The following is a 22,171-nucleotide window of genomic DNA, read 5'->3' as shown; positions in this document are numbered from 1 at the left end:
ATAGACAGGGACACAGTCCACTGGACATAGGCAACTCTTCATTACCCAGAATAAATGGAGAAGCACAATCACTTGCAGACAGCAAAACCCAGTGTGACTTCTAAGAACATACAACAAGAGCAGAGGAGGGAAGTGACTGGTCGCCGTTCCTGTTGACCGTGGACTGCAGAGATTCCACAGGGACTGTCCACCCAAGCCAGGAACAGAGCTACCTGGCTTCCAGACCTGAAATAGCTCAAGCAAAGCCAGTCTGGGCATTTCTGCACCCTAGTCAATATACACTGGGACAATGTGCCCAGCAAGGGGAACAAAGAAGTAATTTTCATGTAGGCATAACAATACAGATACATTCGCAGAACCAGGCGAACAAAAATATGCTGCAATTAAATGGTTTGCTCAAGTTTCCTTCCATCTCAAAAACAAAAAGAAAAAACAAAAGCATCAGTTATGTAGTAGTTAATTCTAGTCTTTTCTTTTTTTTTTCCACAGAATTTCCCAGCAGAGATTTTTTCTTAAGAAAGTACAATAGCTTGTGCACAATGACAAAAAATCACATATTGAGATTCTTGCAATTTTAACTTTCAATGTGTAATGCTGAGGAAGGGGAATCATTACATGATACAAAAGAATAACAATTTCTATTTTAATGCATTCTAACTGATAAGCATTAGAACGTTAATCTTTCTACATTAGTTACAGCAAAGTTCCAGTATTACTCCCCATTATACATGTTTCTGATACAGCATAAAATGACTGCAAATGCTCATGAATGAGAGACTGAACATTCTTGGAAAAAAAAAAAAGTCAGTGAACAAAGAATTTTACTCAGCTCTATACAGTCTTTGCTCTAAATAGTAATTAAATGCTTAACATGCTTTTTCTATCCACATTAATGCCTAGCAGTTCTTATCTCCACAGCTGCTTGAAATGGTTCTCAAAATCTAGGTAGGCATAAAAAAGAAAACATAGCTTCTGTCTGAGTAACCAAATAAAATGTAGGCAAGCATTCAAAATCCTAATCAGTTTCAACAGATCTCACACTTTAGCAAGGTTAGAAAGAACAGTAAGTTATTATGTAGAAAGCCAAATAAAAAAAAGAGTAAAAGAAAAAAATGAAGATATTATAGGCTAATCTAATGGAAAACAGTAAGGTATTGTTTATTGTTGTATTATTTTAACAATATTAAGCTATTCTAATATTTCTGCCCCTTCTGTTCTGCAAATACATGATACTTGACATTATATAGCTTAAAATAACAGCCTGATGTTCAGTGTAATAAAGGCTTTATAGGCTAAAAGCCATCTGTTGCAATTACATTTGTCTTCTGAAATCTGGACCAAAAACCCTTAGACTTTGTCAATTATGTGCCCTTGATAAAGTATGAGTCATCTTAAAGGAGTCTGGCATAGTGCTGCAATTTTCATGCAAACAGTCTAATAAGAGAATGGACTGAATGTATTCTAAATATGGCCATCCAAATGGTCATATTAATGAAAAGATTCTCAAATAAGAGATGAAAATATGGCAGTATAATTCACTGTTCCAGGTCTGAAATTCTCTTAGGTAATACTTCATAGGTATTTCACAGTTTCTATCTCAAATACTATTTTCAGCACTTTTCTGTGAGATCATTAATATGATTATTTGGGAAGAAAGTTAATTAAAAAAAAATGTAAACCATCAGGTCTGGAACTTCTTCCCACACTATGGTAAGCAATGCATCTCCAGATGCTAATAATTAAGGCATTAAAGGGCAAACCCAGCACCCACTTCCGCAGCTGCAGAAGCTCCCACGGCAGTGAAGTGGTGTGGTTATGTCATTTAAGAGTGTGGGTGGATTAGAAAGCGCCCTTCAGTGTTTCTGTACTTCTGCACAACATGGAAGCCAGATCAAAAGGGCTTCCAGCGCAAGCAATGTGTTGGCCCTGGACAGCACTGGGCAGAGTGGGTACGTACTTCGCACACATGAGGCTACGTGAGATGTGCAGAACAGATGTTCTCAGCCTTGGTCTCCTTGGGCATCACCAGAGTGAGGGATTGCAACAGCCTCTGGAGTTGCTCTTGGCTACGCATATATGCAGAACAGAGGTCTTTCTCTGGTTAAACGGCATTCACGTAGATCTCTGAAATAACAGGTACATGATAACATGCACTAACAAATAATAGTGGGAATAGAGGGAACCCTGTTGAACAGAGACGTGTTTCAAAGCCAAAGCCAAATGGTTGGAATGATCATTTCCAAAAATATAGAGCCAAACAGGAAAGACGCTTTCCTCCTTTTCCCTGACCAGCTTCACATCTATTCAGGCATGGGACAGGGTAGCAGGCAGTTCTTACACTAGGTAAATGTTAAATGTAAAGAACTGTGGCTAAAAGTTACACTGGGCTAAAATGGGGATGGGGACATTTTAAAAAGTAATTTAAAAAAAGGTTTCTGTTCAAACTCCTAGGTACACAATTGGAAGCTTCAGATTGTTATTGTAACCATCAGACTTTGGTACACATTGATCTGAATCAAATTATTTTAACATATATTTCAAAATATTTCCAGATTCTTTTCTTAGATGTGATTTTCTAGGCATAGCTATTTATTCACTTGTTGAGATGTCAGTAGTTAAATTCCCTGCACAGTATGAGAGCACGTAAATATTTCAGTATATATGTGTTTAAGAACAGAGAAGTTTGTGAGCTGTGCTGCACAACAGACTCATCCAACAGGTAAGTGTATGAGATCTGGAATTTACTAGGAATGCTACTGCTAAGGATTGATAATCTTCTCTCTTCTACATTTTTGATTAACCTACATTAATTTGAGGTAGTTTTAACTACTATCATAATAGACAAGCACATATTTTTTATAAATAGAACTTCTTGAAACTCTGAATGATGTAAATTAAATATGCCAGCAAAAGAATCTGTCCTCTACCTCTAGCAGAGAGACTGATGATCATAGTCTGAAGTAAATGAAGACTAAGTGTTGATACACACTCTTTCCCAAAACTGCATCATTTTTAAAAATGATCTAGTTACAAGATGCTGGCACACACTACCAACTGAAAACTAATAGCTTTGAACAACAGAGTTATAACTTAATATCTGTCTTACTCTACCATAATTTACCTGTACTTGCAGCTGAAAAATAAGATCCACATATCAAGGAATAAATTCAAATTTCCAAGACTCACCAATCTTAACTTTGTCAGGTTCTAATGGATGGCTGACTTTTACTAAACAGCTATTACTTGGTCATTGAGAAAGGAGACTCCACCTTAAAAGATGTTTTGAAACTTGATACTTTTAATCTTTCTCATAAATTAATCTATGTTCTGTTACAAATAAAATGATTTATGCTTAGGTCTCTAATTAAGCCATTTATATTCCTCTTTCTAGAAAACACCAAAGAAGAGCCACCAACAGACATTTTTAAAACTCTCATCTGTAAATATGCAGCTATCACATGTGAGACAATGTAGAACACAAGATATTTATCAAAACAATAAAAACTCCTCTAATACTTCCCTGGGTGACCTAAACAGCTTACCTTGAAAAATGTTCCCACTGCAATCACAGGATGATAAAACCTTTGGTTTACACTCAGTTACATTGGCAGAGGTATAGTACATGCGCATGCACAACTGAACACAGTTTAGATTAAAATCTCTACAACAGAATTGAGAGAGATAAGGGGAGTGATTGAACGCCTACGATATTTACAAATGCAGGTAATTTACAAGGGGAATTCGTGGAATGTTTAAGTAAGCTATATGTTTTCTTCACTGTTAATGCTTCAAAAGAAGCCTTTAATATATCTTTTTTGTTTTGTACCACAGAAATAGTTTGGGTAGCTGAATGGGAACCCTGAAATTGATCTGCAAGGTTCTGTAAAAAAATTTAAAAACAGAATTTCAACTCTGTTTTCTCTTTCAGTTATCAATGGGAAGCACTGAAAATAAATATTTTGGGTGGGTTCAGTATGAATTTTAACACTTCCCTCTGTTAAACTGACATGAAACACTTTGCTATATTTAAGTTCATTATTAACTTGCTTTTAACTGCAGGAGGCAATGCCTTACTTCAGGAAACCTTGGTCAGGGTAGGTTACTTATGATGCACGATAGCCTTCCTGGAGAGCAATCTGTACCGTGGAGAGCATTTCTGAACTAACGTATCACATCACTTGCAGAGGTGTACTCTCGCAGCAGACTTCAATTACGCAGGATGTCATGTCAGGATCTGCACTTCCCACCGCAAATGCCGGAGGTGAGGTGTAAGAAATGACAAGGCTGATCAGGCAGAACAAACCTCAGGTGGGAGACAGGCTGGGGCTGCTTCTCCACGTGGAACAGAGCAGGAGGATGCTATCTGTCTGCCATAGGAAGTTAGTTGGGGCGAAGGCCTGGAGGGGTCAAGGATCCCGGGTTGAGACCCCAGTTTAGGGACGGACAAAGCAAAGCTGCAATGGAGGAGAGATGGAGAAGCAGGGGAGGGCACAGGAGTGGGACAGCTGCTGCAGGGAAATCCAAGACACCACGTCACTTAAATAAGCAAGAAAATTGGATGGAGAGAGCTGACATACTCACTTTTTGCCCTTTCACTCCACTGCAGTCACATTTTCCACAACCAGAACAACCCTGAAAATAAAAGGGAAATTAAGGATTAATTTCTTGAACTGGGTGCCAGATCATACCATAAAGAGCTAGAGATGTCATCAGTACCATGCAGATTACAAAGGGAGTAAACACGAGGAATGTTAAACAGTTCACTTGAGTCCAACACAATGTTTTGTTACCTTTATATAAATGTACACTTCCATGCTCAGTATAATAAAAAGATGCCCTTGTAAAATAAAAAGTATTTTTTTTCTGGTTAAAAACTTATTTTATAATCACTATATTTTGGGCCACCATTTAAAAATAACTCATTTTTATAGGATATACATATACTCTGCATCTAGCAACATGAATGTTTCAATTTAAAACAACAGGTGGGTTCTCCTCTAAGGATTCTATATTTATACATTCAAAGACTAGTAGAATTTTAAAAGTCATCTCTAACACCAGTGTGTAAAGAAATGGCTTGCATTCTGCACAAATACTTAATCTGTATATATACATCCCACTGTTTTCAGGAGATAGGAATGGTGAAACTGCAGTTCATGATTTATCTTCTATAGTTATGGAGGAAAAATAACAGACTTTAAAAAGAATCAAAGCACATATTCTTCAAGTCACAGAATTTTGTCTGTACCCTTTAGGCGTTTACCATGAGACCTTTTAATATTGATTCACTAAATTTTTTTTAAGCAGTTATTAACAATCTTCAGATAGCAGGACAACAGTCTTAGAAGGAAATTAAAATATTGATATCATTACCACGGTAAACTGTATATATGACAAAGACATCTATACATACTATATGAAATCAAGTCAAACCACAGCCTCCAATAGAGCAAACCATTCCATATTTAAAATATTAGAAATAGAGGCAACTGTTAATGCTTATAGCCAGGCAATGGTGCTTCTGGTCCCATATCCCACACTTGCTACATTACAAATTACCCTTTCCTCTCTTTCTTGTCTTTTATAATATCTAACTGTAATTATCATTATGATGAGACTGCTTCCATTCAGTAAAAGCATATTCCTTACAAGAATAGAATGCATTGAAGAAAAATGAGTAAAATATAAGCAATCTGAACTATTTTCTACTATACAGATTCTTGTTTTCAGACAGACTTTTCTCAGGACAGATCGACCCCACAGGTTTTCTACATGAGATAAACTAAAGTCAACATACAGCCAACTTATAGCTCCAGAAAATGTCAGTACTTCAGGAGAAATTTTAAAAAGACTCCCAAGTCTATTCAGATTCTGTAATGTGAAATTCTGGAGGGCAGAGAAACAGGAGGACTTGGGAGAGGGGCGTTTTTATTTCAGGAGGGAAGGCTAGTGCACTGACCTAGCTAGTCCTGACAGCTGATTTCCTCACATGAAATACTCATTTCACATGTCCTTTCCCCCAGAAGGGAGGAAGAGGAGATCTTACTTAGATGTTTGACGAAGGGAGCTTAACAGGAACAAGTACCACTAAAAGCTTTCATGCCTTTGTTCACATAAGCCATAAGATGGTGACTCGAGAGATTTGGGGGTTGGTTTAGTTGTCAATAGTAACCAAATGATTTCTATGGCAACCATAAAGAACCACTAATTAATTAGTGGTTCTTTAATTAAATAAGAAAGATGGTAACATCCGAGAGAAAGGGCAAGTCAGATTAGTTGATGCACCCATTAGGTAAAGGCTTACAGTTGCTTTGCGTTACCAAAACATTTCAGCACACTCAGGTGCACCTAGCCTACTCCTCCCTTTTCCTCCTCACAGTCATGAAGCAGCCAGTAACTCAGCAGTCTTTATCACTTTTATAGTTGTTATGCCCCATAGAAACAAACTAGGGGGAAAACAAGCAAAAAAATTTATATCACTGAATATCCACTGCAGCACCCAAAATCTTTCAGCAGCCTCATGAAGTACTTATCCCAGAAGTAGTCCCAGAAACAGTCAGGGACAGCACCTCTCCAAAGCAAGTTCTCAGCAAAGATGCCGAGAGCCCAGCCCTTCACGCCTATTGATACCACAGTCACAGAGATCTCAGTACTTCTGGGAAATAAAAACAAATGCATCTAATCCATTTTGAGATTAAAAATAAATAAATAGATTTTCTTTTCAAGTAAAGCATAAAAGAGAAATTGGGTTGCTGAAAATAAAATTATCGAAGGCTGTCACATAAAACTAAAATACCAACTCCTGAAGCACTTGTTCCTCTTGTTGAGAGCTTACTCTTTTATATGTAGATCCACTGAATTGTTCCATAAAGTCAAACTTTCTCCACATTCATATAAAGCAAAATTATTTCTCTTACATAACAACAGCAGTATACCATAATAATATATTGTAAACACAGATAAAAATGAAAAGCAACATTGAATTGAATGAGTGTAACTCCTATACTATAGAAAGAGAATTAAATCCAAAAACAATATCAGCACATGCTACAACTCCAAATCAATAGTGACAGAAGGGGAAAAGTGTCACCCACTGAACTATCAACATTGCTTCTTGCAGTACATGGTTTTGCCTAGAAAAACATTGGACCGCCCATTTCAAGAACTGACCCAATGTGACCTTTCTTAGTTTTTCAGACCTGATGAGATCACAGCTGGAAGACACATGCCTACGGATCATACTTCCTTCTCCAGCATCATGTAGAATGTTATCAGCTTTATCAACACATCCCTTAAATTCAGAAAACGTCTGTTTTAATTGCATCTGGGAATGTAATTAACATACGTCATTGAATCATTACAAACATCTGTTTTCAAGTTAATCCCTGTATATTTCCTTCGGCCTGTTATTTAACATGCACAGTTTAAAAAAAAGGCATGTTGTTGTCGATTTTTAATTGGGTTTTGTTCTTAAATTTAGAATGGTCAGAAGAATGGACTTGTGCTTTCAGGTCTCCTTTTGTGCTCCTAAAAATGATGCCATTATACTCAGTTTTTCCTGTTTTTTAAATATGAGATTATTCTAATCAAATACAAGGAAGGTAAGGATGTACTGAACTTCAGGGAGCATAGCTCCTCCTGAACAGGTCCAACAGAACACAGCTGCATAAGGTCCTACTGGTCAAGCACTGCAGCCTGCTATACCAACATAGATCACCTGCTCTACAAAATCATGCTGTTATTTTACAGTAGCAGCATCTCCTGTTATAACTGACTGTAACCTCTGCAAGTGGAAGGAAGGTTCACCAACAATGACAGCCACTACTGCCTTCCAGTAGTGGGAGCTATTAAAGCAAATTTTTGACTCTGAGGCATGTGATGATACAACTGATAACATCCTACATATGCTAGGAGGAAATAAGATTGTTTTCCTCTTAGTCCTCTGGGAGGATGGGAGGGCCAGACTAAAGAAAGCTTTCAGGTCAAGGGTCAGTTTAAGGAGGTCAAAGGAACATGTAATGAGGCGGGAAACGGAGAGATGGTTACAGAAGGTACAAGAATCAGTGTTTGGGTTCACCTGACCAAGTGCAGATATAAACATCTATACTAGTTACTGCAGTCTCCCTTTATTCAATGGCAAGAAACAGGCATTTATTGGATGGAATTCATCTCGTCTGTTTTTGAAGTTTGCTCTGATTTGAGATGAATCACATTTTGGAGGACTAAGGAGAAGGTGAAATGGGCAGAAGGGGAATATGGGTTATGTATGAGAAAAAGGGAAAAAATGGAGAGAAAAGTAATACTGAGGGTCAAACAGAAGGGGATCTAGACAGAATGGGATACAGAATAATAATGGGTCTTTGTTCCTCAGAAAGTGTTAGAAATTTAGTTGAGTATCTTTTAGTGGTCAAGGAGATTTGCATTTAGGAATGAATTTTGAACCTTACACAATCAAGTCATAAGTGGAAAATTTACTACAAAGGCACAAAGATAATCTTTGCAAGGTAAATGAGCAGAAAGCGTTCCAATTATTGCTTACTTCTAAACTGTTATGATCTTAAGCCAGTCTCATAACAACAATCCAGTTCATGATTTCCCACCACATATGGCTAGAGGTAATGAGAGAAATCAAGAGAAATAGTTTCATCCTATCTCCCAGCCATCCTCTTTGAAATGACATGTTCTTCAGAAACTGCATGGATTTTGGAGTAATCATTGATGTCCTCCAAATGCAAAACAAAAAAGGAATAGTGCTGTGCAGGACGTTCAATTTAGGTGTGGGGAATGAAAAGGAAGGCTCTTTATCCCTTGTGTAGGAGCCAGTTATAGATTAATCCAAAGATTTTTGCCAGATGCACTGTGATACCTCACACACTTTGCATGATGGGCTAGCAGTTTTTAAATACTCATAGCTTCCTCACACTTCAGACCAGCCTCTTATATAATATTTGATAGCATTCATTTTATCTCACTCCTCCCACAAAATACCAGTTAGCCCAGAAGCAAAAGCTCATTTTAGCACTATAAATTGCTTCATTTTTTGACAAGCATTTCCGTTCTGTTTCACTCTCCCAGACTGTCTGCAACTGATAATAAGTTTAGTGAATCATGCTTGCAAATCAGCATAAAACTATAAAAAGATTATGTCCCTTTAACATCACATATATGGAAGTGCTACATGCAGATCAAATATTTGCCTAAAAGAGTGATTCATTTACTCTCACAGTAACATAAAGTCCTAAAAAAGTACTGCTAACAAAGAGGTCTCCTAAACCAGATCTCTGTCTTTGATAAAGGCCATACAAAATCTCAGAAGTACCAAGGCCTGTGAGTGACATAGCTGAGACGACTTCTAAAAGTTCCTGCAGCAGATGGGAGAAATTGTGCTCTGCAACTCACTTTCTAACACATCTGTGAGGTCTTAGCTACAGACTTCTGCATTTTGCTCTATTTTTCCATGTCCAGCTACTTCCCTGGCATTTTGAGGGCTATTGCTTGGAACACATACAGGAACAATACAAACCGCCAGATTAACAATCTGTGAGGGAGACAACTGCCATATTTGGACATGCACCATTTCTGGAGACTACAGATATCACCAAACAAAATACAAAGGCAGAGTCAGTTCTTGGACACTCATCTCGCTTACAGAAGTGCGTTTTTAAAGCCAACATGTAGTTCGCTTTCCCACAAGATAAGTTCAGAGTCTGCTTGCTGAGTTTCAGTGCCCTTTTATGAAAGCAGCATATAAAACACCAATGTGGCAGTTCCTGCCCAGAACCTGAGACAGAACACGACACATGAACACTAAACACAGATGAAGCAGGAAAAGGAATATGTAATTACACTGACTAAATGTGCACACTATTTGCTTGTTTCAAATTTATTTTGTTGTTTTAAAAATAAGGCTATCAGTGAAGAAGAAATAGAAAAGTGTTACATTGCCTGTCTGTTTTTTTGAATAATCAGAAGTGGTATGGATGAGATGATAGGACTATGGCACACTTTCACAGGAAAGCTCAGCATCAAATGAAGCATGTTTTTCCCCTCATTATATACTTGAAGTTTTAGAATGTGTGCAAGTCTTGCCAGAGATAGCAAAGTTTTTTCAGTAAATATGTACAGTTGAGCTAAAACTGCCTATTAGCTTAGGCTAATTGCATAGGTCTCAATCTAGCTCAAATTCATACTGTTAAGCACATATATAAGGTAGAAATTTAATAAAACAGACTGTTTACTTAACTCTGTTCCTGTTGAAAATCTCATTCACAGGCAATATAATCACTTCTCCTACCCAAAACACAATGTCTTTCAAATGCCTGAAAACCCTGTAAACAAGTAACTGGTGAGAACAGCACAAATACTAAAATTCCTGTGACTCTTCGCTGTTTCTAATTAATAGCTGAAATCCTTCAACAAGTAACAATAATTGTAATGATTTCATCTCATACTTTATTTATTATAAAATGACATTTTCTGTTTAGACATTACGCTTAAACTGACCACGTTTTCTGATGAGAACAGTGGAGATTTCCTTCCCTCCCCACATTGCTTTAGTTCCAATTCACACCAATTTTGACTATGCCAATGGAATATCTGTTCGACCACAAGAGCTTTAACTATGAATCTCCTATTTTCACACAAGTGCCCTCTTTCCACCCCTATGCTAGCCTAACCACAATGGGAAAGGCCAAGGGAGACTTATTTTTATACAGCAGAGACTGCAGTCCTACCTACTTGCACATAGGTACAACTCATATGTAGCTGAAAAAAATAGCTGAATCTATACATGTCTTCAGTTTCCCGTCCCACCAAATACGGCAATAGGGAGGTGATGCTTATCTCTTGAATTCCTGACATATTTTCTTCTCTCCTCAGAATGTCAAAATAGCTCCCTAGCTGTATTATATTCTTGTCTTTACCCTTTAGATATAACTGTATTTGTACAGTTGTAATTTGTACTCTGTATTCTACAGAGTAAGTAGAACTGCTCATTTTTTGCACTCCATTAAAAAGGTTTAAAAAAAAGTGTTCCTAAAACTTCTGGTTTACACTTAACTGGAAAGAAAAGGAAAAAAAGAAAGACTGTCTTAATGACTTAGCAAAATGTAGATATTTGCCTTTGTAAGATTATTTAGATTTATTTTAGATTTTGGAAAAAGGTGGCTACCATTTTTTTTTTCTTGAATAAACATACCAGGATAAAAAGCCTCATTGTTTCTATATCTCACTATACTGTATTTATACAAAAGGATAAAAATTGTGATTTGGAGGAAACAAGAACTCATTTATTTAAGAAGACCCAAACGACACAACTTCTAGGTCTGTTTAGACAACAGTAACAAGGTATGAATTAGTATTAACATATGTATTAGCTACAAGGGCTTGACAAATATATTTTGAAACATTATTTTTGGAAGGGTAAGTTGTATTATGATATACTAGTTGACATGAACTCTGTGGAAGAAAATTTGTCCTGACTATGCTAGGGTTTTAAAACGTATTTGTAAAAATGCTGGCACAGCAAAATAATTGTTCAGTATAAACACATCATTTTTCCTTGCCACACTTTAAAAAAGTCACTCTCCTTCAAAACAGCTTTGCATTAAGTGTTTGACAAAGACTTAAAGTTTTTCTACCATATACTATTTTCTGCCTCAGAGGATTTGAGTTCATTTCTCTTAGAAGACCAGGAAACCTGCTGTGCTATGAACCATTTCAAAGGCAAGACACAGAAACTTTTTTCTGTTGAAATAATTACATTTCACATGGCACACTGAAATTTTATTAGATCAGAGATGGGAACCTGAGCATCTTCCTTCCTTAATGAGAGTCCAAAGCACTAGCGTATGAAGGCATTTTCACTTGCTTTCATCCTGCTTCCACAACAGTTAGGTTGTTGTGGAGCACACCAGAAGTGTGAAAGCAGATCACCCAAGAACCAGCTGGTAAATGGATACTAATCTAGGAGCTGAAGAGTGGATTAAAAACTCTTCAGTACACTGAACATGGGCATCTTCAAAATTTCAGGAAATAGCTATCAAGGAAAAAGCAATTCCTTTGTGAATCCAGCTTTTTATTCCTTTTGCACATAAGAAATGGAGAAAAATCAAAAAGCTCAAACTGCACTAATTAAACATTTCTGAAAAATGTCTCAAAATTCTGTTTTTTCTGACTAATTTTATTTTTTATACTGAATAGTTTATTTTTTAATATTTTGGTTACTGACTAGGTTTTACAATTTTTATTTCAGCAGTTCTGAAGTCATTTTCCGTCAAATCAGTAATCTGCTGACAAAGTCATCCACTTCTGATTCAAATATGTTAGCGAATCATTTTAAACGGTTGTATTTTTAGGCTTGCTTCCAGTGAACCATAGAAACTATTATTCTTTAAGATGGTTAGTTTTAACTGATTATTGGGACAGCATCTGTGTGACTTCGTATTCTGGGTATATCTCATCAATGGAAACCTTAGCACAACCATCCACACAAATCCTGCAGAGAAGCACTAGAAGATTAGCTGTGCATAGGAGGGCTTTTATAGGGCTTCACATTTCTTGGCTGTGACAAATGTCAAGTCAAATCAACTGTCACAAGTCAAATGAACAACTTGATCCATCAGCCTTCACTCTCAGTCATTCCCATAACCTCTGCTAGGATGAGGGCACCCACTGTTTCACAACATCTGTGCTAAGAGACTAAAGGATGTCAAAAGAGTGGGAAGCTTGCCCCTCGTGGGAGCTGATAGAAAGCCAGTTGTCCTGGACTGCATGCAATCATGCTTCAGTCCTCAGTATGGTTTGGGAAGAGGAACGTGTGCCATGCCTTCATTTTCAAGACTTACAGTTGAGAACACAAACTGAGCACAGTTCTCACTTCATTTGTAAATCCACTAAGTTCAGAGGTCTACGGACAGATAGACAAATAATAATAGACAAAACAATAACAGACAAAAGGGAACATTTATGATTTTTTTCTTAATGTCAACAAGTTCTGGCTCTTTTCTCCTCTCCCCAGTCCTTTTTCTCCACCATAAAAAAAAAACATTGGCAACATACTTTTATGTCCTTTTCTTTTTCCCAGCAAACCATGGGTAGACTGCAGTATGATTGTTCAGGGAATTCCTTGAACCAAGAGATGGCTTATGGGTTTTACAGCTTTCAGCCTCTAGGTCACTAAATTAAGTTACTCTGGTCAGCAATAACTGGATGTTTCTGTCATGTAGAAGCTATTTAAAGCCCTTGGTTGTGTCATTTCCATTTTCTGTGGATCCATTATTGATAGAGCACAGAAGAAAACACGTCATTCTGGTGACAGACATTAAGAATCAAATTTGGTTGGCCTAAGTACAGTATCATTCAAGATGTCCTATGGTATTCCACTGGTCTCCAGCTGTTAGGCCAGGTGGGAAGGGCTCTCCCCTAGGTCCTAGGTCCTATCTGTCATGCCTATGTAAATGTCTCAAAGGCTACTAGATGCCTTTGTTTAAGCAACTGAATTGAGTGCAATCTGATAATCTCAATAGGCTCCTTACACTTTGCATGGGTAAGAAGAATTAAAATACTCCTTCTCCTGAAGACCTCATTTGGATCTAAGTAGACGTATATGAGTATGACAGAAAGGAAAGGAAGTAGTCTTCACTAATCTCTCTGTTAACATAGAACTGTGCTTATAACACACCTTCTAGGAAAGGACAATCTCCTGTAACAAATCTACATAGTGGAAAACCATGGCACTTCAATTACTAGTATGTCAATGCATCAATTTAGTATCCCTATTAGTATGAGGGAAACTTTATCCAAGCCTCGCGCAAACCAACATATAGTTAATATCTGAAAAGGACAGCAAGTTACCGCCCGAGGTAGTATTGTGCATGCATGATGAAACTAGAACCAATTATATAGATTCAGCTTTGTTTTTCTTTAAAATCCTTGTAAAATTTTCAGAAAACCATCTGATTTTCTATAGAAAAGCTCTGGAGAATATAATCAGAATATAATTGGAAACAACTTCTTTATAGCTCTCGGGTGAGGGGAGAGTTGTTTGTTGGTTTTGCAGATTTTTTTTTCCTGGGGTGGTGGGGTGTTGTGTTTTTTGTTTATGCTTTTGTTTTGTTGTTTGTTTTTTGGTTTTTAAAGTTACCAGAATGCTACAGGATGTTGATACCAAAACTACGGACAGAACACAGATTCTTATCAGAGATCTCCAAAGTATTTAGGCCATTCAGAGGAATATTACCTCATTTTTTAAATGCTTAATGCTAATTATTTCAGAAAACATTCTACTATGTAAATTAATGTGAGCAGGAAGTTTTAATAAAAAGTTGCAATTAAAAAAGAAGTAACATCTTAGTCAAAAAATTCCAGGTTGTTGGAGCTGGAATGTTTGATTCCAGGGATCTCATTTTTTACATTCCTTTCCAAATTCCCCAGGGGTCTGTCCTGGAGGCAGGGTCATGGGAGTCCCCTGAAAGCTGTTCTGTGAACATGACTTTCCTGGTAGTGATGTGAACATAAATATTACAAAGCAATGCAGATCCAGGGGGCTTCCAGTTAGTTCACAGGAAATATGAAGTTATTCCTGTAGTTCCATATTTGGACAAAAATGACATTTAAAGCAACAGTTTTCTCAAAATAAAATTCTTTACAGGAAGCTCTATTAACAACCACGGTATTATCTTATTTACTGGAATTTTCAGAATATCACATTAGAATATCACCCTAAACATCAGAATATTACTCTGTCCTGCACAGCTCGAAGTACTTAACTGGCTTGTGAGTACTAACTAAAGAAATATCTGACATTATCATTAAAACATAAGACCCCCATCAGCACATCTCTGAGCAGGTCTATTTCCATAGAATGCCAGATGCTGTTTTAGCCCCCAGCAAGTACAGAATACTGTATTTACCAAGTGACTGTTTATCTAGTTGTTTTTGTACTCTTTTCGTATTTAAGAACTCCACTTTCAGTTATGTTTTCAAAGCAGTGAAAAAATTCCAGGTGCCAATAGGATATAGGAGCATGTGGATACTCTGGCATTACAGTCATTATTTTTCACCAACAGCTGAGAATTAGAGCATGCTCCAGGACCATGTTACATCAGTGAAAAGCACTTTCAGGAATACATTTCAAAGGGCATGACCCTTTCTAAATTAGTTTATGGCAACCACTGCCTATAATCCCCATCCTACTCTTCTGCTTTGTGAAGATGCAAACTTGATCTATGTGGTATAGGTGAGGAATTTCCATACCTCATTTTACTAACTTGAAAAAAAAATTTTGGAAGACAAAATTATTTGCAAAGCTACCACCTCTGTTGCAGAGCTCACCACCCACGTTGTACGCGATTACTCTGGAAAGCACAAAGCACACTGTTCCTTATCCTACATGACACAGATCCAAATATCCTGCCCTCTAATTCATCTTTTCAGCATAACTAGCATTAATAGCTACGAAGCATTTAAATTGAAGGGAAACAAAACGTAAGTAATTAAACTCTCTGAAGCAAATAGTTAGAGTTTATTTTTCTTGCTGCACTCTGGGATGCATCCACACAACAAACATGAGCATCTGTTTAATGTACAAGGATAATCTAGGACGATGGAAACTGTGGCATTACGACAGTGTCCCGTAACGGCAGAGCATGCACGCTGCAGCAAGCGATGCCAAAGGAGACAGGCTTTGGTCTCCTTGCTGTCCTCACAGTAAATCCACACCTGCAGGGCTTCACTGCCTTTTACAAATAGGTAGTTGTCTGTCTAGTTTCTGTGTTTTTGGTGTTCAGCATGCAGCACACTGACCCCCACGCTGTAAGTACAGCGTTCTCCTAATAAGTGTGACTATGGGTGCTCCATGTGATCAAGAGCCTGCCCCCAAACTCCTCTGGCAGGCAGACAAAATGCAAAGCAACCAAAACTAGTGAGCTGGAGCAAATCTCCAGGCTGGCAGTGCTCCACCTTTACGAATGGGCAAGCCAAGAGCCCTCTCACTGCGCCAGGTATGCCTCCTCTGGCACACAACCAGACCCAATCGTTAATGATCAAAGGGGCCATGAAGGCCCACAGTCTGCTCCCAACCCTGCATCCCTGCCAGGGAGGGAGAGATTGGTGGCCACCATTTGGGCAGTTCACACAACCAACACGCAGCCACCTTCCTTGTCCCAGAGCTCCTCCGATCCCAGCAGGAAGCAAGACAAAGATAAGAAATTGTTCTAGTGAAAGCAAGCCATGATCCCGGGGGGACTCTCTCCTTCCTTCCTTCCTCTCATACACCACGGGTCTTATGAGGTGATGCAACGGAGCTGAGCAGCTCCAGGGAATTTGGCAGCAGGCTGCTGTCACCACCAGAGCAACTCATCAAGAGCACAGCTTCAGCCCGTTGGGCTTGACAGAAGGAGGAACACCAGAAACGAGGCACGAGACAGATGAACTGTAGTGGCATGGACACAGGCCAAGCTCCTTCCTTATAGTACTGTTTCTTAAATGCAGAAAAATCCCTCTTAACAGCCACAAAACCACTCTGCTTTCTAGTTTATGGTTTCATTTATCATGGTGGTTTGCAGGATGTGAACACAAAGCTACAATTTCAAGCACTAAGCACTACATTCAGTACCACAACCTAGCCACAGAGATAACCCACAGAGCCTATTTTTACCTATAAACATGAAGACTGAAGACTGCATCATGATAAGACAATTTCTGTGGCTGCTGAGTCACAGACTCTTTCTATGAATCAGTGACTACACCACATGGATGCTGCTCCTCATTCCACAGGGGTATTTCCCTCGCTCAGCATTGTCATAGCCTTTATGCTGAAGAGAAGACTATTTCTCGGCACTGTATTCTTCATTTTGTCCAAAGCCATCACTATATTTTCACTCTTATAACTGGTCCTCACATGGCACTGACGGGTTTCCCATTTTGCAAGGAATTGCACAAAGGCAATTGCACAAATTGCACAATACAGCGTGTGCCTCAGCTGCCTCTACCAGACAGAGTAAGCCCAGAGATCACAACCAGGCAGAGTATGCTGCAGCATTCACTAGTCTGCAGCAGAGGCAAGAGATGGAGCCCACCAGCACCCTAACTCTTACCAAGGGTTGTTTTTTTTTTTCTTTTTCTAAACTTCAAGGCACAGGAGATGTCTTACTAGCAATATGCAGAAGGTTAATGAAGCAGTTTTGCAAATGTTTACAGCAAGCTCATGAGTGGTGGTTTCCCTTCCCTCAGCTGATAAACACGAGCAACCAGCAACACATATATTTGAAAGTAACATCTTCAAAACAGTACACTGCTCTGAAGTGAAGAGCTTTTTCCTCAGCCACTAGTTGCCTAGACTAAATAAATTCAGAGACAAAATCCTGTTGGCTGAGATGCATGCTAAAGAATGCAAGAAAAGCAGAGGAAGAAAAACCCCTGGACCCTCGTGCCTGTACCAGAGAACAAACCCAGGTAATGCAAAATCCACCACAGAAAGACTAATGTGTTTTAAAAAATCACACTACCTGAGCAAAACTTTCCTTTGGGTGCACTCCGAGTAGTACATTTTCATTTATGCAGTTCCTAATTTCCATTTAACACCCTCCTGTCCTGCGAGTCCTCACCAGCGGAGGAGGTTGTATGCACATGCAGGGATTACTAGGGAACTTCGCCCTAGGCCTGATTTTACCAAGTAGGCTTTCTGCCTCCTCTGTCCCATATAGGGTATGAAAGGTGTCCATCTGCTCCTTCCTTGCCCACTGCTCCCCATCACCAGCTCCTTATCCCCTAGCCCACCCTGCCTCTGAGCTTGAAAGATTAACTTTTAGGTACCTCTCCTTATAAATGGGTATGCTGCATCTGCAGTAAAGGCTCTACACACACACTGACAACAATTCCTCAGGACAGATAGCCTAGAGGAATAGATTACTCCTCCAGCAGATCCCTGAAACTGTGGCTATATCTGCACAGTGTGAAGATCCCCAACACCAAGCTTGGTTTCACAACACTTTTACAAGATTTGCCCCTACCTGTCAGATTCTGCAGCTTCCGCAAGGAAAACCCTAAAGGAAATCCCAATTGACCTCCATGGCATATGGCAGGAGTATACGACTTGTCATTAAAATCCTTCCAAGAGGATTCTGCCAGCTAGAATATTTAGAGACTATCAAATTCTACTAGACCAGATGCAATTTTTATTGCATTGATTTATCAGAACTGACCAAAAGATTTCTGAATTATCTAAGCTTGACAACACTGATTTTACATACAGGCCTGTTTTCTTCTAAAAGAAACCTGAACCTTCCAGAAATTCTGATAATGAAATAATAGCTCAATAACAAACAATATGAACAATTTAAAACACACTGTTCATACTTCACAACACTAGATAGGAGGTTAGTCCACTGATCTCCTCAGTTACCTGGGGAAGAGGAGTCAGGTTAGGACAGCAATATCCTCACTTTGGCCAGCAGACTCAACAAGTCATAAGACAGTTAATGAGCAATTAATACATTCTGTGAACATTATGGTATTCTGGAAACAGCAGTAGTAACCACAGCAATTCTACATCCTTGTCAAACACTGGATTTAAAAAGCATGCAGCATGTTTAGTCTACTTAGCAGCCAGCCAAAATATATACACACACAAAAAGCTTCATTTTATAAACCCACTTTTCTTCTACATGGATCTCAAAGCCCTTCCAAACAGGTTCATCCTACACCAATATCACTGCTACAGAGAAAAGCTGCACTTAATTGTACAGTGAAAGATTTCAGCCAGCTGTTGCAGACTGCCAAATCTAAAACCTGCAACATCACAGGGCAGACCTAAAACTGGAGCAGTATTTCCTAAAGTAAAATCTGTTTCAGGTGTATTTGCAACTTAATACTACCACAGATTTTGGATAGGGAGAAATACCAAAAGTTTATTACATGCATTTTTCTCAAATATGAGAAATAGAGAAAAGAAAACTCCCTGTGCTTTTAACAAATCAGCTGTCAGCAATCTACCTGGGCATTTTCCTTCAAGCTCAGAGTTATAATTTCAATTCTGCTAAAATAATAACCTGTAACAATGTTTTGTAGTCACTTTTGCAACAAATTGTCAGTCATTTACTTGACAGAAGCCAAACTTCCACTTTGATTCTCAAAAAGCTGTAATAAGAAGCATTGCCTTCTTCGCTCTTTTACAAGCCAGTAAATTCTCTTTTCCTCCTAGCAAGGATGCTATATTAACTACGAACTACTTTCTCTTCAGGACACATCAGTATCTTTTCTCCTTAAAACTCTGCATGCTCCAAAGACATTTCACTCAGTTCTAGTTACATTTCAAAGGACACATCATCATGTTTAAGGACCCCACATGGATATGGCCATGGCTGTTGGAGAGCCCTAAACTTGCAAGATACATAATTTTAATGCAAAGATCATTGTTTTACAAAAGCTCAGTAAAGATGTGAAGGCTCAACTCTTGCTCAGAAGCATAGACAAAGACAGGAAAAAAAGAGCAAACTTTGTTGTTGTTGTTGTTGCAGACAAATGACCGCAAAGACCTCTTTTTTCCTCTCCAAGGAGCACCAGCTAAATTGCAATACTCAGCAGCTCGTCCAAATGGTGCTGCCTTTAAGAAAGAGTTTAGAGATAAGAAAACAAGCAGAAAGAGAAAAAAAAAGGCAAAAACAACCAAAACCACCCGCAAACTTTGGCACCGGGACAGATACTTGAGAAGCAACTCAAAAAATCACAGTGTGCAAGAAGATTAAGAGGCTAAGGCAGCATCTAACATTTGGAATGAGCTTACTCTAGATCCTACATGGACGACGCCAGAAGCAGGAAAATATCCTCCTCTGTGAGCAACAGCCTCTCTCTTTTACACGCATATCTGGGCACCCATGCCCAACCTCTGATTCCCTTGTACTTGGCTTCAAAAGAAAGAATGAAGATCAGCTTTACCACAGCCTAACCTATAGATTACAACACTCCTTGGAGAATTAGGAGATAGAAGCCCACATCTTCTGCTTCCTGACAGGCAGTACTATCACTATCGTTCGTATGTCCAAGTTAGCAATGATTTCTGTGACTTGCAAGAAGCACTGTAGGAGTCTTCCTCATTCATCTGATTTGCAGCAAACTTGCATGGGAAGGAAGGGAGATTTAAGTCCAAATCAGATGGTCTAAATCACACACTTTGTCCCACTAAATTCCATTTTAGGTGTCTACATCTCCTGTTGGATCCAGTTCTTAGTTAAGAACACTAGGGCATAGAGGAGTTCAGAGAAAAGTGATGCAAATTATCAGTAACTAGTGTAGCTTTTATTGTCCTAATGTAATCCTCTGACTCGCACTGAATTTAACTCTTGTGTAAACACACAAGAATATGCATACTGGAAGAGACTATAATCCCAGCTTTTCCTATACGCATAGGCTCTTTTTTCCAGAAAACATTTTGGTTTGAATTTGGATTGTGAAATTTAGATGCATGATATACTGTAAATAAGCATATTTATTAAAGAGAAATTTTCATCAAACCAGTAACTAATGACAATTTTTAGACTAATTTTCAAACAGTTTATTTTTTTCTTTTTGTGCTGTTGAACTCGATTTTAGTATTGTGGCTAGTCAATTGGATTCTTTTGGCATTTTTGAAACCTAACCACAAGGAAATATCAGTACTATCCATGTATACTCTAATTTACTTGTCTGGCCCAAATGAAAAACAGACACAATTTTCTCAAAACCACATTTTTCAAAACCCGCATTTGAAAATCCAGTTTTAATAAAAAATTAAAAGTCAGAACATGACCACAGTAGAGCAAAATAGCAACAGGAAATATTATTTTAGCGTGTAACTTTTGCCAGATGCAAAAGGAAACAAACTTGCCAATCTTCTCTTTCTTTTGGGTTTCTTTGTTGACTAGACAGGAAGCTGACAAAAATTGAATTTTTCCTCTTGCAAAACATACAACGTAATTTTTATTGTACCACTTCAGTTGTTTAATGCATTTGGTAAATAAAAGCATATTTTACAAGCATCCAGGGAAGTGTTTAATATCTGAGTTTACAGAAATGTTGTACTAATTAAGTACAAAAATAAAAGTAAATAGCTTTTATGGCAGAAACCGAAATAACGTTATTTAGAAGAGAAGCTGAAAATCCATTTTTTTCTATGGCAACTTCCTGAATGATGGAAAAGCTATAGCTCAGTAAAATTAAACATTTGCCTGACCTGCATTCCACACGTAGAGGTCAACAGGAGTGCAAATGCTGATGAACATAAAGATACAGCTGTAAATATCTTGTAGGTAGTTTATTTAAAAACAGTAAGAAGCAGCCCAATAAAGCGCAACTATGTGATTTCTTTCATTTGTAAATAATGAGCAGCAGATACACATAGGCTTTGAGAGCCTTGCTTGCTATTTACAGTTAAAAACCAAATACAGCACAGCAAGCTCATCTGTCAAGTAACAGCTCAGTACTAAACACTAAAGACCTCATTCATTGGCAAAAAATGAAACAAAATCCTCCAAAATCATTAGACAAGGGTTATTACAAAAAAAGGGCAGAGTGTCAGTTTGAGAGCCCTTTGAAAAAATATCCTGCCATTAAGAGGCTCCAGGCACCCAAAGGATCCAAGTAGGATCCATGGAAAGCTCTTCCCCCTGCGATGCCCTAACAGGGTGGTCCACAACACCTACAGCCACAGAGCCCAATCCAAGTGGGACGTGCCGCAGGTTTGCCCTTCCCTTTTGTGGTCCCATCTCTGCTCTTGTGGGCCCATCTCTGCTCTTTTGCTGGACTGGCACATATCTAACCCATGCTGGACTAAACTACATGATGACTACAAAGGGTGCGGTTTCTTCTTTTTTTTTTTAAACGGCTCATTTTAGCTTCTTGAACTAGCTTCATGCTGGGGTCAACCTAAAAAACACTGGCACAGCAGAGGGGTAACATGATGCAAGCAGGCATGAGGACCACTGTCGGGAATGGTGCTTTAAGTCAGTCTGATGTGAGAGGTGTAAGATCGATTGATACAAGTTTCACGAATGCTTTAATTATCTAAGGCATCTGTCATTTTACTAAGCACTGAAAAAAACTGGTAAGCTGACAAATTTATGAGCTACTGCATGCTGTTGTGCCAGAAAAAGATGGAGGTCCCCAGGGCTTAGCATTAAAACGAAATACTATTGAT

At 38.4% G+C, this 22,171-nt stretch overlaps 1 protein-coding gene across 2 annotated transcripts in view; it reads right to left on the bottom strand.

The window, feature by feature from the left end:
• COL4A1 (collagen type IV alpha 1 chain) overlaps window positions 1–22,171 on the bottom strand; it is a 130,238-nt gene that overhangs the window by 69,483 nt on the left and 38,584 nt on the right. The window contains exon 2 of one of the 2 annotated variants that reach the window (XM_064504029.1): window positions 4,582–4,632. In XM_064504029.1, the coding sequence (XP_064360099.1) occupies window positions 4,582–4,632 (51 nt within the window). Of the gene's footprint in view, window positions 1–1,957; window positions 2,118–4,581; window positions 4,633–22,171 lie in introns of those variants that run through there. The other variant, XM_064504035.1, reaches the window with a different exon arrangement.

Source organism: Dromaius novaehollandiae, chromosome 1, assembly GCF_036370855.1.
Source record: "Dromaius novaehollandiae isolate bDroNov1 chromosome 1, bDroNov1.hap1, whole genome shotgun sequence".
Taxonomy (NCBI): domain Eukaryota; kingdom Metazoa; phylum Chordata; class Aves; order Casuariiformes; family Dromaiidae; genus Dromaius; species Dromaius novaehollandiae.
Note: the sequence above shows the minus strand (reverse complement) of the source record. Positions and strands in the feature narration are given on the sequence as shown.